At 35.9% G+C, this 23,243-nt stretch overlaps 1 protein-coding gene and 1 pseudogene across 2 annotated transcripts; both read right to left on the minus strand.

Annotated features, from left to right (window-relative positions):
* Window positions 1-780: 780 nt before the first annotated feature.
* Window positions 781-20,977, minus strand: LOC311170079 (olfactory receptor 4P4-like; annotated as a pseudogene). Its single transcript has 3 exons — window positions 20,909-20,977; window positions 17,918-18,186; window positions 781-1,392 (listed from the first exon to the last, which is right to left on the minus strand). The product of its transcript is annotated as an olfactory receptor 4P4-like (transcript).
* On the minus strand, window positions 8,558-9,487 carry LOC311171391 (olfactory receptor 4P4-like; the record flags this gene model as incomplete). Its single annotated transcript, XM_084234203.1, has 1 exon — window positions 8,558-9,487. The coding sequence occupies one exon, from the start codon at window positions 9,485-9,487 to the stop codon at window positions 8,558-8,560; it is 930 nt and encodes a 309-aa protein (XP_084090329.1).
* Window positions 20,978-23,243: the final 2,266 nt, after the last annotated feature.

Genomic DNA, 23,243 nt, shown 5'->3' on the forward strand with positions numbered 1-23,243 from the left:
ACAACCCCATTTTGCATCTATAATTGCAGCATAATTATTACTGACCCCTCTTTTTACACTCAATGGTTTAAGTGTAGAGGAAAAAATTATATGATGATGATATTTATTACAAATACCATTATTTTCATGACCATATAAAGGGAATTTTAAAGCAAATATTTCTAAAATCATCAAAATTTTGTGTTTGCAATGATCAAATTAGTTTTAGAAAAATTTACTTTTTATGAATTCTTACATAAATAATATTTTTATTGTTTAGACCTCATGTAAATGATATTTGATTTGTAAATTTTTGCAATAATTATGGAAACTCATTAGCTGAGCCAAAAATATGATTCTATAGCTTCAATGCTCTTTATGAATGAGAATGCAGGGATTATAACAAGATCACATGGACCCATTAGGACTGGGATGAGCAATATGAGAATAGCTTAAGTACATTTGTAGAGTCATTACACAGACATGAGCATGATTACTTTCTTGTCACAACTTACAAGTAAAATCCAAACAAGAAAAAAAAATAAAATCATAGAAAAGTGTAACAGAACTAGAACGAGGAAATGATGACTCCAATTATTAGGGAAGAAATTGTTAAGAAGCTGATCAATAAATGAAGAACTTATTTAAATGTAAATTATAATAGTAATGGCCTCATCTAGTATACATGTTGGTTGTTTTGTTGTTTGTTTTTTTTGCTGAAGCAAAGTTCCTGGTTGAATGAACTTAAGTTAGAGCAAATGTCACTTGAGGAGAGTATATAATGAGGAGGTAAAGTATCTTTCAACTAATTTGCCTCCCAATCAAAAATGGTTTCTTGCACCACACTTTCCTCAAGGCATTCTTCATCTCCATGTTTCTGAGTGTGTAAATCAGGGGGTTGAACATGGGAGCAATGATGGTGTAGAAAAGAGCAAACACTTTGTCTTCTGGAAAAGTGACAGCCGGTCTAATGTAGATGAAGAGGACAGGCACAAAGAACAGGACCACAACTGTGACGTGGGAGCTGCAAGTGGAAAGAGCTTTGGTGCGGCTCTCTGCTGGGTAAGGCCTGATAGTATATAATATCAAACAGTAAGACAGCATCACAACCACAAAAGTCACCAAGCCCATCATGCCTGAGTTGGCAACCACCAGAATCCCAACTATGTATGTGTCCATGCAGGCCAGTTTCAGCAAAGGATAGACATCACAGAAATAGTGGTCTATTTCATTGGGACCACAGAAAGGTAAGCTGATGGTAAGGAGACATTGGACAAAGGAATGCAGAAATGCTCCAGCACAGCAAGTGAAGACCATAGTGAAACACTTGTGCCTGTTCATGATGACCATGTAGTGCAGGGGCTTGCAGATTGCCACATAGCGGTCATAGGCCATCACCGTGAGGATGAAGACCTCGATCCCCCCAAAGAAGTGCATGGTGAAGAGCTGTGCCATACAGTTAGTATAAGAAATCATGTTACTTTCTGCCAGCAAATCAGTGACCATCTTGGGTGTCACTGTTGAGGTGTAACACAGATCTGAGAGAGCAAGGTAATTGAGGAAGAAATACATGGGCTGGTCAATTAGTTGACTGAATGTGATAGAAATCATTATAAGCAAGTTTCCCATCCAGATAGCAATGTAACAGAATAAGAATAGTAGAAAGCAAAAGTTTTTGATTCTCTTGTTCTGGGAGAGACCCAACAGAATAAATTCGGTGACATTATTTATATTTTCCATGTTCTAATGCAAATACGATGCAGTGGATTTGCCTGGAAAAATGAGAAATATTGACTAGCACAGTGTGACTCTGAATGAGCGTTGTAGAAATAACTTCACATGTTTAATCAATGCTGCATACTATATTTTAAAATAACTGAGTTTAAACTTTGCATGTCCATCTTAAAATGTATCAGATCAGGTTATTTTTCTTGAGTGAACAGGAAAAGTATTAACAGGTACAGGTGCTCATGGCATAATCAGAAATACACAGTCACTTTTTGTGTAGAATAAGAAAGTGAGCTTATGGGAAAATACATTTCCTTTCTTAGAATAGCTTTCCTGCTGATAGGCTGAAATAACCAAATTTAAAGTGAAATGAATGAGGTGAGTTAGGCAATTGCAGGATAGAACCCCATCTCTACTTAATCTTTTTATCATGAAATTTTCATTTTAAAAAATGGTATTAAAATATTATCTCAATTGAGTTGTTTGCACAAAAGGGAAGCATTATATATTTCTCAACATTATAAAGAGCAATAAAGAAAAAAATAACAGGGAACAAGTGACTGTGACATTCTTTTTTTACATAAATAGATAAAAATAATAATTAGATACATAAAATTGAGAACTAAAGGCTGTCTACAAGCTCAGTTAGAACAAAGCACACAGGCATGAAAAAAACTTGCTTAACACATACTGGGCTTCAACATTTTGCTTTAATAAATGAAGGTTTGCACAAAAGCTATGTAAATGCAACATGAATAATATCCTTTGCATCCAGTTTATGGAATTACTGTACAGAGCGTTATCTAAATGACTTTAAATCCTAGTAAATTGACTAAGAATTGTACCAAATTTTTGCAAGAGCTCTAAGTTCTGTTAATGATTGATTCCTTGGTTAAAAATATGTTGAAAGGGTGTTTGGGGGTAGTAGACTCTTTTTCCTCCAGTTTATTTGCATCTAAAAGTTAACTTAAGATACTAGTTGGGAGTTTTAACCTCAGAATCCCTCCTGCTCTGAGTCCTCTCTTTTCTTGTCAGGAAAATGTTCTCTGAAAACACTCAGGCAGCCCTCTTTGACTAGGACAGAGATTTTCCATCTTTACTTTAATATTTGTCTTTTTATAATACATTCAATATACCATACTGGATTAAACTCTGAAAGTAACACACCTATGCTCAAAATCCACACCTTGGTATCTACCTCTGGGAAGCTTATATTGACACTTGAAACTTATGGAAGTCATTATCTCCTTAACCCTCCCTAAACTATGTCCTTTTATCTCAATGTTAAAACTTAATTTTGAACATCCAGGAAATTAATTCTGATTTTATTCCCTCCAGGCATTTCTTCAGACAGAAAGCTATAGTGCTTTTAATTCTTTTGTCCCTTAGTAATTTGCTCTCATGGTCAATAAATCAACTTTGGAGTCAGTTGAAAGATCAGACTAAGGACCAGACTAAAGATCTGACAATCAATTTTTCCTGTTTAATATGGATATTAAACAGGAATATGGATAATATAGATATTTATTTATATGTAAATATATAAATATATATAAATATATATAAATATCCATTTAGTATGGATATTTCTAGTATCAATATTCCAGGTTTGTCCAGGTTAGATTATAATGTATCCAGTATGCAATAGGCACTAATTATGTTCTCATCTTCCTATTGTAGGTATAAATTTGGTACCCTGTACGCAAAGAAAAGAAGAATGAACAAAATGATAATAAGGTGTTGAGATGAAAATAAAAGCTATTATATTCAAATATGAAGGGGGTGAAACTATAAGCCCTAAATCATAGTGTTATAAACCAACATAACCACAATAAAACATACTGTGATTAAAATACAAATTGATTTTCTTTTTGGGGGATTATGCAAAGACTGACAGAGAAGGACGACATCTAACATTTATTTAGTGCTTGCCATAGCCTAGAAGCAGTTCCAAGCAGCTGACACGTGCCCAATCATTAATGTCAATAAGACCCCAATAATCTTTTTATTGTTTTGCAAATAGAAAACCAAGTACCCTTTATAATTTGAATAAATCCTGATACATATTAAAGATTAATTTTAGATATATTTTAATTATTTTCTATCTGCATACTGACAATTTGGTTTTCAGGTTCAAACTATCGGTATTCTAGGGACACGTTACCCTTTATTTTTGGTTATTTCTGCCACCAAGTTGCCTAGTCAAGAATGTCAAAGTGAAGCTGCATTTTACCCAACAACTTCAAATTTTCCCCAAGACCAAAACCAAGCTTTTGCTGTGCTAATCCTATCTCCTTTCTTTCTCACTGTTCATCCTGTTCTCATTTCTGCTCATCAAATTTGTTCCACACTGAAGCCCAGGATCCTTTGCTATTAGGGCTTTCTCAATTGCAAAACTTCCTGTATACTCTGTATACTTACTTTATACAACATCTGTGCTATATACTTACTAGAAGTAGAAGAAGAATAAGGGACCTCTACTCTGGTGCCTTCCTTTAACTTACTTATGCCTCCTTTCCTCTTTTTTTTTTTTTTTTCTATTCTGCCTAAAATACAAGTCACTCATTTGTTCCATAAATCAATTCTTTTCACTTTCTCTAATATACCCATATGTGATGCTGATGTTGTCATCTCCTTTATGAATTTCCTAAAATGAGAGCAGAAAAAGATCTATTTCACTTTGACACCTGCTGGGGAACATAACAGTACACATTTTTTTAAATTGTACTTAAGTTACATAAGTTGCTACATAAAATGTTTGCAAACTTGCAAGGAATGGGGCAAAACTGCATATATAAAATCAGCATACATATAGGTAAAACATCTTACATATGAAAATTTATTTTTTTATTTGAAAGTAATATTTATTACAGATTGAGTGGATATTTACTTACCAGATGATTATCTCATAAGATAAATCTCTTTATCTGTGCATACAAAGTGGGATTCAGTACTTTGAATGCAGTCTGAATGTAAAATTCAATGCTAAAGATTAATGAATTTGACCATGCAATCAGTTAAGTAAGACCTGAATCTAGAACTTTTCTGTTTTCCTGATAGAAGCATTCTCTCCTGATTTTTGAAACTAAAAGGAAATGAAAGCACTGGCATTTATGTTGAAAAATGTCTTTGTTTGCTTTCTAGCCAAAATCTGTACATCCGTTGTGACTTCAGGCGTAGAAATGTACATAGAAGTTTGCTGTTTAATTTCCAAGTGGTATTTAAAGTAGACTACCTGGGAGATTATAACCCCAAACCTCCCTCTCACATTTAGTATGGGATGAGACATTTCCCCAAAGAAAATGTGCCCAACCTACAGCTGGAAATAGCTTAATTCCTACCAAGTCCTTAAAAAAATATTTATGCTCTTTGGAATTGATGTTTCTGTGTCCTTTGGGTAAATACCTAGGAGTGGAATTGCTGAATCATACGGAAGCTCTATGTTTAGTAGGCCCAGAAATCTCCACACAGCTTTCTATAGTGGGAAGAGGGGCGGGGAGGGGAGGGATTGGGGTCAAAATAAGGGGGTTGCAATTGTATGGGGAAAATAAAAATAAAATTTATTTTAAAAAAAGCAAAAAAATTAAAGAGCTTTAGGAAATACTCAAAAAAAAATTATGCCACAGTAAATAACCGTATATACTCTGAGGAATTTGAGCCTAAACCAAAAGCCCACCTTCATTTAATGTTGATAGATCATAAATTAAGTTCTTTATATGAAAACATGCTCCAAGGAAATAGAGGAGAGTAAGATTTAAGCAGAAACATACTTAGAAAAAGCCAAAGAAGTTTAAGGACAGAGAAATCAAACCCAGACTTTCACGTTTGTTTCACAGAAAAATAGTTTGAAAGTGAGCAGAACACTTTTTGTGACTAACTTCCAATCTAAAAAACCCTCTCACCCCAATCCCTGAAAGAAATGGAAAATGAAAACAAAAAAAGATAAAATAATGGCTTTTGACAATATGAATAGGTCTTGAGACAATTATGCTAAGAGAAACAAGACAATTACCAGATGGTTTCACTCATAGGTGGATTATATATAACTCAAGAAATCAAAGTGTCAAAACAGAGCAAAAATGACCTTTAGCTTCGGTGACCACTGGGCAGGGTGTGAGGAAAGGGGATGGGGCAGTAATGTGATAGGGCACTGGCACTGGACCTTTGGTAGTGGCTGGTGAAGCTTGTGCACCAGTGGAGGTGTGAAAACGCACTCCCCAAATTGTATAGTTACATAAAGAATGACAAATCGGGAGGGGAGGGATTGGGGTCAGAATGGGGGGCTGCAATTGTATGGGGAATATAACAATAAAATTTATAAAAAAAAAAAATAAAATAAAATAAATATAAAAAAAAAAAAAAAAAAAGAATGACAAATCAGTAACATTTGATTATAAAAAGACTAATCTCAACACCAATACAAAAAAGGTGAGAAATTCATTTATTATTATCATTGCTGTCGTTGTTGTTAATAGTATTACACAATAAGTTTTTTTGAAGACTGCCCCACCCTAAAGAAGGACCAGAGACCACGCTCCATGAGCGATCATGTCTTGGTGCACATGCGTGAAGTTAGCAATGACGGTTGCCCCCAAGCGACTGCCTCCGCCCTGGCACCTTCGAAACAAAGGGGACTTTTCACCCCCAACCCATTATCCTAAGTGGGGAAAAGAACATTCTTTATAGTTCTCATTCATTCTTAAGTGGAAATTAATTAGGTTTTAATTAAAAAAAAAAAAAGCAATAGATGAGCCTAGCATTGGGTGTACCTGAAAAGGATGCATGACTTAGGATCTGGATGAGATAAGGAAAGACTGCCAATTTAGGAGAAGCGAAGAATTTGGTTGTACTGGGGCAACCACATTATGAATAACATTGAAAAGTATGTAAAGTGGTTATTCCTGTCTGTGGAAAATTAATTATTAAGAGGATGAAACTGTAAGTGGTTTGAAGAAAAAAACTGATAATCATTATAATTTTGATCTGTTTGAACTGAATATTTTTCTAATTTTTCACAAAAATACCCATTTTGCTTATTTTCACAAAGTGCAGCGATGTGTTGGGACTGGCAATGACTATGGAACTTGAATGGTGTGTGGGTAATAAAAAATTATAAAGATTGTGAAATGATCTGGCTTCTTTAGGTATCATCAGAAGGCTTCCTACCAAAAAGGGAATGTGACAGTGAAAAAGAGCACTGAGAAAAATATGTGTTGGATCAGAGAAAATGCCAGTAAGAATGAACTTTGTATGTATTATTCCTTGCATTTTCCTGATGGTGAGTTTATTGCATATTATGCACAAATAGTTAAATATCTGGAATAAGAAATAATACATGTAGCTTAAAACATTTACACTTAAATTATTATCATATAAAAACTTTCAATTAATCATGAAAACTAATTAATTAATTATTAATATTTGTTATATTTATCCTTAGAGATGGTAGCTAATTTTTCTTTATGATCATATGGAAGAAGGGCTCCTTCAGAAAAAGCCTGATTGAGACAATCTTGCAACTAGAAGAATTCAGTCCTGTGACACGCATAGTGCACTAATCCATCCTTGGAGCTAAATAAGGGAATTTACCAGTTTTTTATTATTATGGTAAGCAATTTCATATGCTCCCAAGAATAGCCTATTTATTAACATTACCCAATGATGATTACTTATATTTCAATCTCAATGACATAATCTATACTCTGTTTCTGGGAGTTCTGCTTTTTGTTGTGTAAGCTCTCTGAGTGCTTTATTTGGTTTAACTGGCATATCCCACACACAACTGATGGAGTCTAGAAAAATGAAAAGTTTCACGTTTCCAAACATTTTGCTTCATTCACATTAGTACTTTTATATTAATAATTATTTGTATTGAATGATTTTTATGTCAGTAAGCTATTATAAAAGGGTATTAACACAATTCCATAAATAATATCTCAAATTTTTCAATCTTAATACAATATAATGTTAACAAAGCAATATATGTATTTACCAGAAGATGCATTCCAAAATTCTCAACAAGGCACTACTCATAAAAGCCCTAAATGAATTATCTGAATCTAATAATCAAGAATGGGTAAATCAATTATCTTATATTCATTCAATGAGATAATATAGATTGATGAAATTAATCAAAAAATACACAAAGTATGAGGAATGAAGTTAGCAAGCTCCATGACAAGAACAAAAACACTGAAAATTACAATCCATATCACTATTTTGCAACAAAATACAAGAAAAAAAGGTAAAAATAATTGATTTTGAGATGAAGCGAGTGCTTGCCTTTGGAAGGTGGTGGGTAAACAGAAAGGAGAAGGCCATCAAATATACTGATAATTTCTGATTACTAATGTTTGCTGATTCCACAGTATTGTTCAGTTTATGATGACTCATGCACAGTATATGCATGATACATAAAATTTTCTGTCTCTAGAGTTGAGTAAAATGCTTTAAATTGAAGGTAATATCTTATTCACCTTTTTTAGTGTTTCGAGGTGGAAAAAAATGAATAAACTTTCTTCAATAAGATGACAAGTAGGTGATAGAACTCTTTATTTTTAAGATTAGTCTGGTTAATTCACATCATGTAAGCACAGTTCTTAAGGATAAAGTTAGTTGATGGGTGTATGAAGAGAATAATGCTATATTTGTTGAGGAGACAGTATAGACACATTAACAGCAATGGGTTTATACTCCTGCGGTGTAGACACATTAACAGCAGAGGGTTTAAACTTCTGCTTTACTCACTCATCAATTCGAGCAGTGAGGCCAGGAACAGATGAGAATGGATGTGATTCACAGGCATGTTTACTGGAACCACAGTATGGAAAGCACAAAAGCTTCAGAAAACTTACTTTCCTTCCAAGAGTGTGTAACGACACCACACTTTCCTCAAGGCATTCTTCACCTCTGCATTCCTGAGCGTGTAAATCAGAGGGTTGAACATGGGGGCAATGATGGTGTAAAACAGAGCAAACACTTTGTCTTCTGGGAAAGTTGTAGCTGGTCTAATATAAACAAACAAAGCAGGTGCAAAAAATAGAACTACAACCATCACATGAGAAGAGCAAGTAGAAAGAGCTTTGCTGCGGCTCTCAGCAGAATATGCCCTGATGGTGTACAATATGAAGAAATAAGACAGCATCAAAACCACAAAGGTTACCAAAGCAATTAAGCCTGAATTAGCAATGACTAAGAGACCTATGATGTGTGTGTTAGAACAAGCCAATTTCAGCAAAGGATATACATCACAGAAGTAGTGATCGATCTCATTGGGGCCACAGAATGGTAAGAAGATGGTGAGGAGAAACTGACTGGCAGAGTGTATAAATCCTCCCGTGCAGCAGGCTATGATGATCGCGTTACACCTCTGCCTACTCATGATGATGGTGTAGTGCAGGGGCTTGCAGATGGCCACGTAGCGGTCGTAAGCCATCCCTGTGAGGATAAAGATCTCGATGCCTCCAAATAAATGGGTGGTAAAGAGCTGTATCATGCAGTTATTATAGGAAATGGACTTCCTTTCTGCCAGTAAATCAGTCATTAGTTTGGGTGTCACAGTGGATGTGTAGCAAAGGTCGGAGAGTGAGAGATAGTTTAGCAAGAAATACATGGGTTGTTCAGTTAGCTGACTGCATGTGATTGAAATCATTATGAGCAAATTACCCATCCAAATAGCTATGTAGCAAAATAAAAATAATACAAAGCAGATGATTTCAATATTCTTGTTGTGGGAAAGTCCCAAGAGAATAAACACAGTGACATTATTCCTATTTTCCATGGCTCAGTGCAGATAAAATACATGAATCACCTGAAATGATATAATTCACAAATCCATACTGAACACTTAGAGTGATAATAATATTCTATTTAAGTTACTAACTTTATGTGATAGAATTGCATAGAAACATACACTAAATGGTTTCTATTATCTTTTCCAGTCAATTGGGATCTATGTTTACCTTCACAGACATGAATACCTTTGCTCAACCCACAAAATAATATTTTAGTAAGCATTCATAAGCTAAGGCTAATTTTATTTATTTTCTTTCTTTTTTAAAATATTTATTTATTTATGCATACAAGTGTTGGGGTACAGGCCAGAGATGCAGGGGAGTGAGAGGATTCACCAGAGACAAATTGGGGAACAGAACAGGCAGACTGACTGAAATACACTGCTTGGGGGAGTAGTGGGTGAGACAGGAGAGGTCTGCTTCACCATGTGGGTTTCTCCCTGGCTGGCCGGGAATCGAACCTGTGCTGCAGAGGCTATAGATTGCTTCATAGTGCGGTGCTTAACCCCTTGCGCCACCAAGGAAGCCCCTCCAAAGGATAATTTTCATTTACAATATTTTCTGACCAAAGATCTCATTCTTACTCCCTAGGACTCAAATATTAATAAACAAATAATTAAGCCACATAGCTATTTTTAAATGATGTACAAAAATATTAAAAGAAACTTTTCTTATTAATAGAATACAAATTACCTAAATTCATATTTGAATGCAGTAGCAGAGAAATGAAAAATAAGTAAATCTATTAGCAAATGTTTTATCATCCGAATTTTCTGAACTATAGCTCAGGCTGAAGTCTCTATGAAACACCATAAACCAAATCAGTTCAGTGTCCTGGTGTACATAAACCAGCTCTAGAAATCAGCAAAAGTGTGACTGACATGCTTCTGTCAGAGGCAATAAAGTCCTATTCTCTCAAGCATGAGTGGTGATCTTTCATCTGATTAGCTAATGGCTCCATAAGAGAAATAGGAGAAAGATAATTTGGAGACATACCCAAGACTGCCACCTCTTAGATTTTTGATCTTGTATACTCTCGACTTTTAAATTTCCTTTCCATAAAATGAAGGAATGAGGTTCAACTACTTCTAAGAGCCCTCCATTCCTAATATTTTTACAGAATTGAAATTAGCTTCTTCTTGGCACAGTTTAGGACCTCCTTAGAGTTGGAATAGTGTGTCTCTTTTTTATATGCTGCCATCCAATAAACGAGGCAGTAATAGCCCATGAATTTGATTTTATTCTTCCAGAATATGATATCCCACCATCAGTGGGCAAACAGATACCCTAACAATCTAGTGCTCTCTTAATTCAATAATATCTTAGACTATAGAATTCACATTAAAGTCTATTTTAAAATTAACTGTTAATGACTACATTTTCTTATAGTTAAAATAACTATAAGATTATGGTAAAGGAACAACCAATATCTTACATATTTTCCTCTGTACTTACTTTTTATCTATTCTTCTTTTACAGATTTTTCTGTTCTCTCTTCTTTGAAATGACATTAATTCTGTATTAAAATATTAAAATTCTTTTCTTTAAAGCCTCTGACTTGAAATTTTCTCAGCACAGTGAGTGCTACAGATGAGTTTAGGTTTCTAATTTCCTTCAATTTATATATTAAAATTACAAAATTCATACCATTTTGGCAATTACTGTCATACCACTAAATGAAATAAATGCTGGGTGGTCACTCCACAGAAAAAAAGGCTTGCAGGCAGGAGAGTTACTTTATTCCCTGAAAACTTTCAGATCAGCTGTCCAAATACAGACTCTATATTTGTATCACCATGTTATTCCTGAGGGACATTAAGCACAAATGCTAAGTAAAATTTTAGGTAAAATTTATATCCTAAAGGTACATTTGCTTCCTCCCAAGGCATAGCTTAGTTAGTTAATTATTTATATGTCCCCAAGTAGTCTGTTCATTAATGGCCTTTTAAATACAACTGCATTATAAATGCCCCTTAAGAAAGCATGTCAAAATCCCATTGAATGAAAAGTTCCTGATGACATATTTGATATTCAAGCAATTTGAGTTTCTTTTTAATATATAACCAATAATATATAACCAATATGTAAAAATATATAACCAATAATATAACCAAGAAAAACTGTAGTTCTGGTCCATATGTTAAGAGATGATCTCCAACTATTCAACACAGTCTTTTTAACATGTTGTCTGAGTAAAAATGATGCATGTGTTCTTTAATATATTTCCATATGATGTTACTTTTCTGGAAAATTATAGATACATAGAAATTTCATTCACATCCTTAAAAATGATCATTAAGAAAGGTGTCAGCAATGGAGTTACACATGCTGCAATTTATACTTTTCAATAGCCTTGTCCTTTCCTCTTACATTTTTAAATATTTAGTAAACATGTATTTGATGTCAGAAATGAACAAAATGATGGGATTTGACTTAATTATTATTATAACAATATATAGCATAGATACCATTTCACAGATGAAGAAAATGGACATTGAAAAATATCAATGCAAAGAAGTAGTAGTCAGTAAATGCAGTTATATTTATAGAGAAAATAGCATTGGCCTGTGAAAGGACAGAGATTCTGTTGTTTGTCCTGAGTGAGAGATATAAAGGAACTCACTTTAAAATATTTCACTCTGGAACTTAAAAGACATTTATCCAAAGAGGAAACGCAAATGGCCAACAGGCATATGAAAAAATGTTCAACATCCTTTATAATCAGGGAAATGCAAATTAAAAGCACATTGAGATACCACCTTATACCAGTAAGAATGGCACATATCAAAAAAAAAAAGAAGCACTAACAAATGTTGGCGAGGATGTGGTGAAAAAGAAACACTTCTGCATTGCTGGTGGGAGTGCAAACTGGTCCAACCACTATGGAAAACTGTCTTGAGGTTCCTCAGTCTACTAAAAATGGAGCTTCCATATAACCCGGCAATTCCACTACTAGGGATCTACCCAAAGGACACAGAAACACTGATTCAAAAGACCACCTGTACCCCAATGTTTATTGCAGCTTTATTTACAATAGGTAAAACCTGGAAACAACATAAATGCTCAAAAATAGATGAGTGGATCAAGAAGATGGGACATATATACCCAATGGAATATTATTGAGCAATCAAAAAAGATAAATTCATGCTGTTTGCAGCAATGTGCATGAAATTAGAAGGAATTATGCTCAGTGAAATAAGCCAGAAGGAAAAAGAAAAATATTGGATGGTTTCACTTATAGCAGGAATATAGTGGAACCAAATTAAGACATCAGTGTAAAACAATAATAACAGTTCAAAACACAACAAAGCAAAAATGGGCAATTATAAATCAGAGACACTCTGCAGGGGAGGAAGGAGGAGGGAGAAGGATCAGAGGAAGGGAGGGAGTAGCACAGAGGACTGAGGTGATGGTGCACGGGTGCATTGGTGAAGGAAACACAATGGGGACTACATCTGAGGGGGTGGAGGGAAGCAAATATTGTTTAAAAATGAACAATGTTGTAAAAAATACAAAAAATAATTAATAAAATAAAATATGTCATTCTGTATGCCTTTGGTTTCTTTGGGTGTCCTATTTAATGAAAAAAAAAAAAAAGGTTAAAACAACCAAACAATGAGAGTCTCAGACTTTGGGTCTACTGCCAGTGAGCATCCCAGTGTACCAAAATATTAATGTTAGCACCATTCATAAATACTCCTTTGCACCAAATCAGCATTTTGTATGGTTTAACAATGAACTAATATACATTTTGATGATTTATAGAAAAGATAGACAAGACTAAAATAATATCATAGAATCAATATTCTTACAGTGAGGGATCTTATATTGATATTTCCCTGAAAGATAATCCAGTACCTCTTGGGTAATTCAGTATCATTCAAACACTCAGGTATGAAAATGAAAACCAGAATTAAGAGCCATGGGCCGCCCTGGTGGCACAAGGAGTTGAGAACCACAATGTGGGAAAATCCGCAGCTTCTGCAGCACAAGTTTTATCCTTGGCCAGGCAGGGAGCAACACACATGACACAGCAAACCTCTCCTCTCTCACCCGCTACTCCCCTCAGCAGTGTACTTCAATCTGCCTTTCTGTCCCCCACTCTGTCTCTGTTGAATCCTCTCACTTCCCGTATCTTTGGCTTGTTCCCAGCTCTTGTATGCATAAATAAATAAATCTTAAAAAAAAAAAGAATTGAGACTTGATAATTCACACAAATGAGACTAAATATCACAAGCAATCAATTACAGACAGAAAAGGACTGATTTCTTTTCATTCCTTCCCTAGGTATATAGGATATGCTTCTTTGAACTGAGTCGTCACCCTTTATCCTGACAATGTGCACGCCATCTATTCAATTCTGAAATGGAATGTGTAAATTGTGGATGGAAAGCTAAGAAAATAATGAATCTTTCATAAACTGCCAGGAAGAGTGAGCTCTCGCATCTCTGTCCTTCAATAGTTACTCTTCCTCCTTGCTCTCAAGTTAACTCTCACCTCCTCTCTTTGTCATCTCTACCTGACTTCCAACTCAAGAGAGGCCAAGTCCAGAAATGGATTATAGAATTTCGGCCCAGATCATAGCTTGCTATCTCTCCTGGTTTCCAACTGCCTTGGTGTCTCCCCACTGCATTCCATCAGGCTCAGGCTGCAACCTTGCATTGCCCATGACTGTGTCGCTTCTCTGCTCACCCACAGGGATGAGCTCCCTACACCTCCTAACACCCTTCATGGCAACTACTACAGGGCAAGCAACCTTAGCAGTTACCACACAAAGACTTTCCTTCATTATCCCCAATGCTTATAAGTACTTACATGCTTTTTTCCTGTTTTTATTATTGTATCCCCAGAATTATCCAAAATCTCTATTTGGTCACATCTTTAAGATTTTTTCCCAACTTCATTCCGTGAACCCCAGCCAAGCTGTTTCCTATGCAAGTCTTGTAGTTCTCCCATTTGTTTGCGGCTTCCCTCCAATGGGAACAGTCTTCTCTTTAACATGTACTCTCTTTTCAAAGCTGATCTCAAGCATATATTCTCCACAAAAACTTATCCTATCTCTTAGACAAAAATAATATTCTCTCAACTATTTAAGATATTCTGTGTCCTGCCTTTTGGTATTTCATTTTGATTTGCATTTTGTCTCCTCACAGATTACTTCGTTTTCTTTTTTTTTTTTTATTTAATATATATTTTACATCATTCTTCCTTTTTTTATTTTTTTACAGGCATGTATTTTTATTTATTTTATTTTTATTTATTTATTTTTTATTTATTTGTTTGTTTATTTTATACATGCACTGGGTACAGTCAGAAGCACGGGAGGGTGAGAGAATTCACCAGAGCCAGAGCGGGGAGCAGAGCAGGCAGAAGGACCGAAGTACACTGCTGAGGGGAGCAGCGGGCGGCAGGAGAGGTCTGCGCGCCATGTGGAACCCTACTCCCGTGGCTGGGGAGCAGCCGGTGATCAAACCGGCGCCACAGAGGCCGCGGGCAGCTTCTCAACCCAGCGCTCAACCACTACGCCACCGGGGAGGCCCATCATTCTTCCTTTTTTGCACAATGCATGCTTTCTCCTTTCAGCTAAAATTCCCACCCTGTAAAATTCTTACCACCCATTCACCCTTGCACTATTACCATAGTCCCTTGTGCTCTTCCTGCCAATTTTGATACCTCTCCTCTCCTCCCCTACAGAGTATCTCTGATTTATAGTTGCCTGTTAATTTTGTTTTTTAAATTTGTTATAATTATTTTTTTCCTGAATCCTTATTTGGTTCCCCTACATTCTTCCTATAAGTAAAGCCATCTGATATTTTTCTTTTTCTTTCTGGCTTATTTCACTGAGCAAAATCCCTTGGAGCCTCATCCATGTTGCTGTAAATGGCATGAGTTTATCTTCTAAGCTTCTTCTAGCCTAATATTTCCAGAAAACACTGTAGTGTAGTGTACCCATGTAATGAATGTTCATTAACTGATTATATTCTTTCAGTAATCTTAGTTATGTTAGATTTTAATAACTATAAATTCCTGTGTAAATGGACAGAATTCCTTCAATTACGTATTTCAACCATAAATGTTTCTTAATTAGTTTACAATCACATATTGAACAAAATATTTTATCAAATTATTCTAGTTATTTACTTGACAGATATTTTTGTGTATAGTAGGTATTGTGCTACAGGCTGGAAACTGAATCCTAGAGAGAACTTCGGCAAATAGAAAATAGATCTTAGTTCAGTGTATACTATTTCTGACTTTTTTGTATAATGTCATTAGGTTTTGTCAAGAAAGCTTATGGAACTTTGAGAAAAGAAGACAAATGATGATAGAAATTTAAAAAAAACTTTCTCTCATAGAATTCTTTAGGACTAGATTGAAACTTCCTATGATGTGTTCTCAAATCCCACAAGACACCCCACATGATACATACACAGATGTGTGCGCACACTGCATTTGCATGGCAATAAAAACCCTAGATCAAAGAAAACTATGAAAACTTGTCAAAACTAATTTCTATAGCACAGAATAATTTTCCCTTTATATTGCACAGGTTTGCATGTGTCCAGGGTAAATAAAAAAAATTATATTTGTGAAATAGTCCAACAGCAGAAGCATTAAAACCAGGATGCCTGAGATTAAAGACAAACACTAATGTCAAACTTTTTTTCTGGATTTTGTGGGACAAGTGTTTACAGTCAAGAAACTCTATATGGAAGTAATGCAATTCTCATGCAGAGAAAAGACAAGTGCCTGGCAGATGGAACTGTCTAGACAAAAGGGAACCAAAACACAGAGCTGATTATGGGTTATGTAATTCACTAGACACAGGGGTATTCAATAATTAAAATAACTGTTTTCTTCAGGCAGAAAGTTAAAATAATTCATAGAGCAACTGTGGTCTGCTGGATTTCATTCTCCCCTTGATAGGTATAAGGAATACATGTTAAATGTGTAACTTCTCTGACATTGCTTATTTTATTATGAGTTATGCTTATGAAGTACATAAGGGAGAGTTCTACTTTATTTATATACAAATGTGTGCCAGTTTGTTGGCTAATAAAGAAATAAAAAGAAAAATAATATAGCAAAAAATTATCTCTTGTTCAGTAATAGCACCAAAACCAAGACAGGGATTAGAAGTATTTCTGCTCTTTTCCTGAATCTGCAAAATCTTCATGAATAATTAGTCCCTTCCATTTCCCTGCCTCCAAAGTATGTTATTGAAACACCATTATTTCTTCTAGTGTAGTGACTTCTGAGATTAGCAGGTTAGACTGGACCAATCAGGGAGAGTCCAATAAAAAGTGAGAAAGTCAAATTTTATTTTGAGGACAACAGGTTTCCATATCCTGTCTGTATAGAGAAATAAGGTGATTAGAGATGTGGGTGAGAGATGTGGATTCTTCAAATCCATTCAGTCACACCTAGAAACTGTTGAACCTTTTAACAGATCACAAGCTGAATCACAGTAACTTGTTTTTTTTGACTTGAATAATGCCAGAGGTCATTTAATCCAATTCCCCTAAGAAAACTTAGCATTCTTTCTATAATATCTCAGGAGAAAAGCCCTGGGGACAAAAGATTGAAGGAATAACACACATTACTTTATTTACTTGAATTGTGAACATGCCGTTTGAGACGACTGTGTAGGCTAGAGGTGGGGGTGGCGGGGTTGACAGGTTTCATTAGAGACAGAGTAGGGAGCAGAACAAGCAGATCTACTGAAATACATTGCTGAGGGGAGCAGCAGGCAAGACAGGAGAGGTCGGCTGCACTCTGTTGGTCAGCTCCCTGGCTGGGGCTGGGACTCCTGCCGCAGTGGCTGTGGACATGTTCACAGTGCTGAGACTTAATCCCTTGTGCTAGCAAGGAGGACTTAGTGCCCGTTTGCTGGTTTTATGCATCTTTTATATGGCTTTCATCTCCACATTTCTCTGGAAGATGAAGGAATTTAGCGATGGACAATCGAGGTGTGAAACACTGAGATTTCTTTATATTTGTTCTGACTTCCAGAAAGTAGAATATAAATGTAGATACAGGGCAAAGAATAAAATCGGAACCATTACATGAGAACTGCAGGTGGAGAGAGCTTTGCACTGCCCTGTGGAGGAGTGCGTCCTCAGATTATATGAGTATGTAAGAAACTACTAGGACCAGGGAAACCACAGCCACCCCCATTCTTGAATTTGCAATCATTAAGATATTAACAACACAAATATTTTTGCACATGAATTTCAACACCAGCTTCACATCACACAGAAAGGCAAATGGAGACTCACAAGCAGGAGAGCAATAGCATGCAAAACACCCACACTCCAGGCCATGACAATCAGCAGGTTACGTCTGTGTGGGTTCATGATCATGATGTAGTGCAGGGTCTTGACTATGGCCATGTAGCAGTCAAAAGTCATGGACACCAAGATGAATATTTCCACAGCTGCCAATAAGTGAGCAGTGAAGAGCTGGGTCATGCAGTTGTTATAGGAGATGTTTTTTCTTGCTGCATCTAGGTCCCGGTTTAGCCTGGGGATCAAGGTGGAGGTGTAGCAGAGGTCCATGAGGGAAAGGTGGCAGAGGAAGTAGTACGTGTGCTGTTGGATTAGATGACTACAGGTGATAATGTATAGGATGATGAAGACATCAAGACAGTCAGGTAATAAAGCAGGAACAAAAGCAGGAAAACGAGCTATATTTGCTTATTTTCCCAAACACCCATTAAAAACAAATTCTGTGACATTTTTCTGATTTTACATGAGGTTGAGTTCAATCCAGAAATACAACAGAAACTTAAGTTATCTGAAATTACACAATACATCTGTAATAGAAAACAATACATCTGTAATAGATTTTACATTTAGGAGAAATTTATATATTTAAAAATTGTAGATCATACAGAATTTATTACAGACTTGATCTTTTAAATCATTTTTAGATTAAGGTACTGTGATATATCAAATGATATTTAGTAAGATATTTAATATAGTAATGATATTAAATATCAGTACCAGACTTTATGCCTGGTACAACTATCAACATTTTGCAGGTATTTAAATTATAACAAGCCAAATGGATTATTTTGATACACATTTTACTATACAGAGAAACACCAAAATATGAAGGTTCTGTTAATTATACAAATTCACTAAGGAATTAAACAGCAATTTAAGATACAAAATTGTATCTGAAACAAACCCATGTTCTTGAATGCTAGGTAACATTACACACTATATGAAATCCCAGCTCTTCTTTCTTTCTTTTTTTTATTTAAATATTTTATTTTATATAATTCTTACATCTTTTTTCTTCTTTGCACAATGTATGCATTTTCATTTTGGTTATATTCCCCATGACATTGGGTCTCTCTTCATCTCTGCCATTGACTGCCTTTGTAAAGTTGAAGAGGTTTCAAATTTGTCTGTACTACATGTAATTTAGTTATAAAACCCAGTCATATACCAACCTTCCATATATCAAACAGATCTATTTATTCTTTAAGTGAACAAAAATCAAGATTTTCATTGTAACAGCCTTAATTAGTTGATAATAGTTTCAGTCACTGGCCTTCTTGTTATATTTGGTCAAATCAAATCATAGAGAAATTGAAAGCAGGAAACAAAGTCACAACACTGGGCATCTGATTTTAAGAACACAGGCCATTAGTATACAAAATAAAAGAAAAATTGCAACTTTTACCTATATATTCCAAAGACACATTTTATAGGTTTCTGTTGAAAAGTTAGAAATACCTTGGAGAGCCAGCTGTTCCTACTGACTAACTGAAGAACCCACTGTAACTAAACAATGACTTACTTATTTAAACATGAATTTAGAACAGTGCTACCATTTTAATTTTGCATATCTAGGCAAAGAGAGTTCACATGTTGAAACCATCACTTTCTCCCATACAGCAAAATCATGAATTACCTAAAAGACTTTTTTAATTTCAAAGAATTGGGTTTTCTTTATTAGTGGTACCAGTAATGATCAATACAGTTCAGAGGACACATCCCTCATCTATAATCATGAAGATCAATGTCCAGTCTCACATGTCCTGTTAATTTTTTATTCTTAGCACTGCACAGCTCACTGCCTCTGAGACTGTTTCTTCAACTGTCAAATAGAACTAATGTTGAATCTGTTTGCTTCATTCCCAGAAAAAGGTAAATGAAGGTCATGTGAAAATATAAACTCTAAATGACTTACAAACTTGTCAGGTTATAGGACAGTACTCCCAAAAATGGTAAGGACAGTAACTGAGTACTGTGTAAGGAAATAAATAGCAGCATTCTTATCAGTTATTTGGTTTTATCTGTGAATTTTACTGACCAAGAGATGTGTTGAAGAACTCATAGAAGATGTAAATTAAGTATGGGGAAGAAACATAACTGTTGGTATAAATTTGATCTGGTTTATAGTGTTCAGCAAAATAATTTGTTTTCTATAGTGATACTAACCAAATTTCATCTTTAATTATGTGGAAGAAGCTCCTCAATTAAAGAACATAATGGAACCTAAGGACAACATTTCATTAAAATGTGGGGGAAAAAAAACTATACAAAGAGAACCAATACAGTAGGAAGTACAACTTTTGGTTTATGTTGTTTCTTGAACATCATCATGAACATTCAGTTCAGTGCCTCTGCTTACAAAGATAACATTCATTAAATCTGACCCAGTAAGCACCAATCATAAGAAAAAAAATATAAACAATAAAATCTCCTTAAAATTTAATTTTATGTATTACCAAATCATGGGATTACAGGGTCAAACGTCTACAAGGGTATGCTTTCACACCCTGCCCACCATCACAGTGCCACCATGTTCCATTTGGCCCTTTCCACCCTCACTACCATACCAACATCCTCAATGTCTGGTCAGAACTGTTCAAAATAAGCCAGAGCTGATCAGAAACAGTGGGAGCTAGTTTAAACTGGTCAATATAAGTCAAATTCAGAACCAAAGCAGCTGGAACTAGCCACTACTGGTAAGAACTGGTCAACCAGCCTGAGCAGCCAAGGATGGTTGGAACTTATTGCAGGTAATCTGAAGTAGTTAGACCTGGATGGAAGCACTCAGAATAGGTCAGAACCAGTCAGAATTCATGAGAGGCAGTAAGGACTAGTTGCCTTAAAGAGTTGGAGCCAGTGGGAATCAGTAGAAAATGGTTAGGACCAGTCATAACCAGTCGAAGCCTCTCTGAACAGGAAGAGACCAGGCTGTCCTGATCAAGACTGCTTGGAAACAGTGGGAACTGGTCAGTATTGGTCCAAATGGGTCAGACTGGGTCAGAATTGAACCAAAAGAGCCAGAGTTGGTCAGATCCAGTGAAAGCCAGCATATACCAGTTGGATCAGGAATACACTGACCTTCTGGGTATTTTCTTCTATATCACACATAAATTAGACCACCTGGTATTTGTCTTCCTCCTTCTGATATGTCTTAAATTTTTCAATCTTCCACTCCTCAGATGTCACCATTTCTAAAATGGAAAGTTGATCCCTGCTTTAGGAAAACTAGGGGAAACCAAGTTCAGGTAATAACAGGAGGCTCTCATCTGTTCAGTTTCCAAGTGTAGGGAATACAATTCCCCACTCAAAAATGGGTGTTTCTCAAACCTGTCTCTCCAGAATACCTGCTTCCAAGACAAAGCCTTTCAATGATAATTAATTCCAGGGAGAAAAAGCAGCAACTACAAGATAAGGTCCCTGAATCTTAACAAAAATCCCTTTAAATATCCATGCAAGCCAAAGAGTAAATGAGCTTTGCTGATCACATCTCCAGAAAAGGACTAATCATGAGCGACATGACACATGTGAGAGTATTTCCTCCACACTTTCTGCTTTTTGCTTGTGGGAACAGAGTCATCTGTAGAAGATCATCTTTCTATTATGTTTCAAATGAATCCCTTCTAAATGCATATTCCAGGTGTTCTATGAAGTATTAAGATTCTAAGATTGAGGAAAGGACTGAGACTCACAAAAACCCATAGCTAGTGTTCATTGTATGATGGCTCAACTGAGTAGTCTCTTTTTGAGTGTCATATCTTTCATACTGAAAGTTGCTTATTCCAAGAGGATGTCAGCTTGAAGACGGCATTGTTCTGAACATCCCCAAACATCATTAAGGGAAACTAGGACTGTAAGGTAAGCTTTTTTTTTTTCCGTTAGGTTTATTTATTTATGCATACAAGAGCTGGGGTACAGGCCAGAGATGCGGGGGCTGAGAGGATTCACCAGAGACAGAGCGGGGAACAGAACAGGCAGACTGACCTAAGTACACTGCTGAGGGAATTGGCAGGAAAGTCAGGGGAGGTCTTCTGCACCATGTGGGTAGCTCCCCGGCCTGCCAGGGATAGAACCTGTGCTGCAGAGACTGTGGATTGCTTTATAGTGTGGTGCTTAACCCCTTGCACCACCAGTGAGGCCCCCTGTTAAGGTAAGCTTTTCAATAGTGCTAATGCTTATTAAAGATTGTTATTTCTCATATATGATCAGCATCACATTTCCAGACTTCTCAAACATGGTATTTGTACATTTCAACCTCACCCCTTTCTTCCAAAGATAGGTAAATAGCATCAACCTCACCTGGTAGTTGAAAAATCTAAGACTCCTAGAGATTAATTATAGTATGCAGCTCTCTAACACTAGACACAAAGGAGACATCTCCTTTAACAATCAAGTTTCATCATGAGAACGGAACATGAATTAAATACGATTACACATAGAAAAGATGTAAGTATGAATACTGACATCAGCTGTCAGCTGTTTAGTGAAAGCACAGAGTTCTCTTCCTTGAATTAATTGCTGTGGATAATATGATTCTTTAATGCAAAATTGGAAATGATGCCTCATGAACTCCTTGCTTAGTGAAATGTCTCTCTGTATTATTGATCAAAATTCCAATTCTTCCCGTCACCTAAGTACATTCACAAAAATAATGAAAGTCCTATGTGTGCCCATAGGAGGGTAGTAGGTATGCTCATATTCATTTCCATAACCTATTTCCATAAAGCTTATATGTCTTAGTATCCCTGCTCTATATATGAAGAAACAAATAGGTAGGGTGCCAGCAACATACCCATGTTAGAGAAGTTGCAAGTGGAAGGACCAGAAATCTAGTATTGGCATTTTGATGCTCAATAAACTTATCCACTATGGAACTCATTTCAAAATTTTATGAAAGAGTTTTGCAATTCATATTTTTGAAGATTTACATATGGAAAACTGGGTTTGAGGGAACAAACCTCAGTAAATGTTATATAGTATTCTAGCTGATGTATGGGAATTGAAGCATATCTGTGTGTGCACGTGCACTGGTGAAATTGTCTTATTTACACTTGCATATGAAATAATACTAATCATTAAAATCATTATAGGGGCCTCTCCGATGGCACAGAGGTTGAGTGCTGGGTGGCAAAGCTGCCCGCAGCCTCTGCAGCTCTGGTTGGATGCCGGGCTGCTCCCTGGCCACCAGAGGAGGGTCCCACATGGTGCGCAGGCCTCTCCTGCCGCCCGCTGCTCCCCTCAGCAGTGCACTTCGGTCAGTCTGCCTGTTCTGCTCCCCGCTCTGGCTCTGGTGAATTCTCTCACCCTTCCGTGCTTCTGACTGTACCCAGTGCTTGTATAAATAAATAAAGAAATTTTCATAAATAAATAAATGACTCCTCACCTTAAATTAAAAAAAAAGGTTTAAAATCATTATAGTCATATTAAATGTTGTTTACTAGTTCAACATTGTTACTTT

Source organism: Talpa europaea, assembly GCF_964194135.1.
Source record: "Talpa europaea genome assembly, chromosome: 1".
Taxonomy (NCBI): Eukaryota; Metazoa; Chordata; class Mammalia; order Eulipotyphla; family Talpidae; genus Talpa; species Talpa europaea.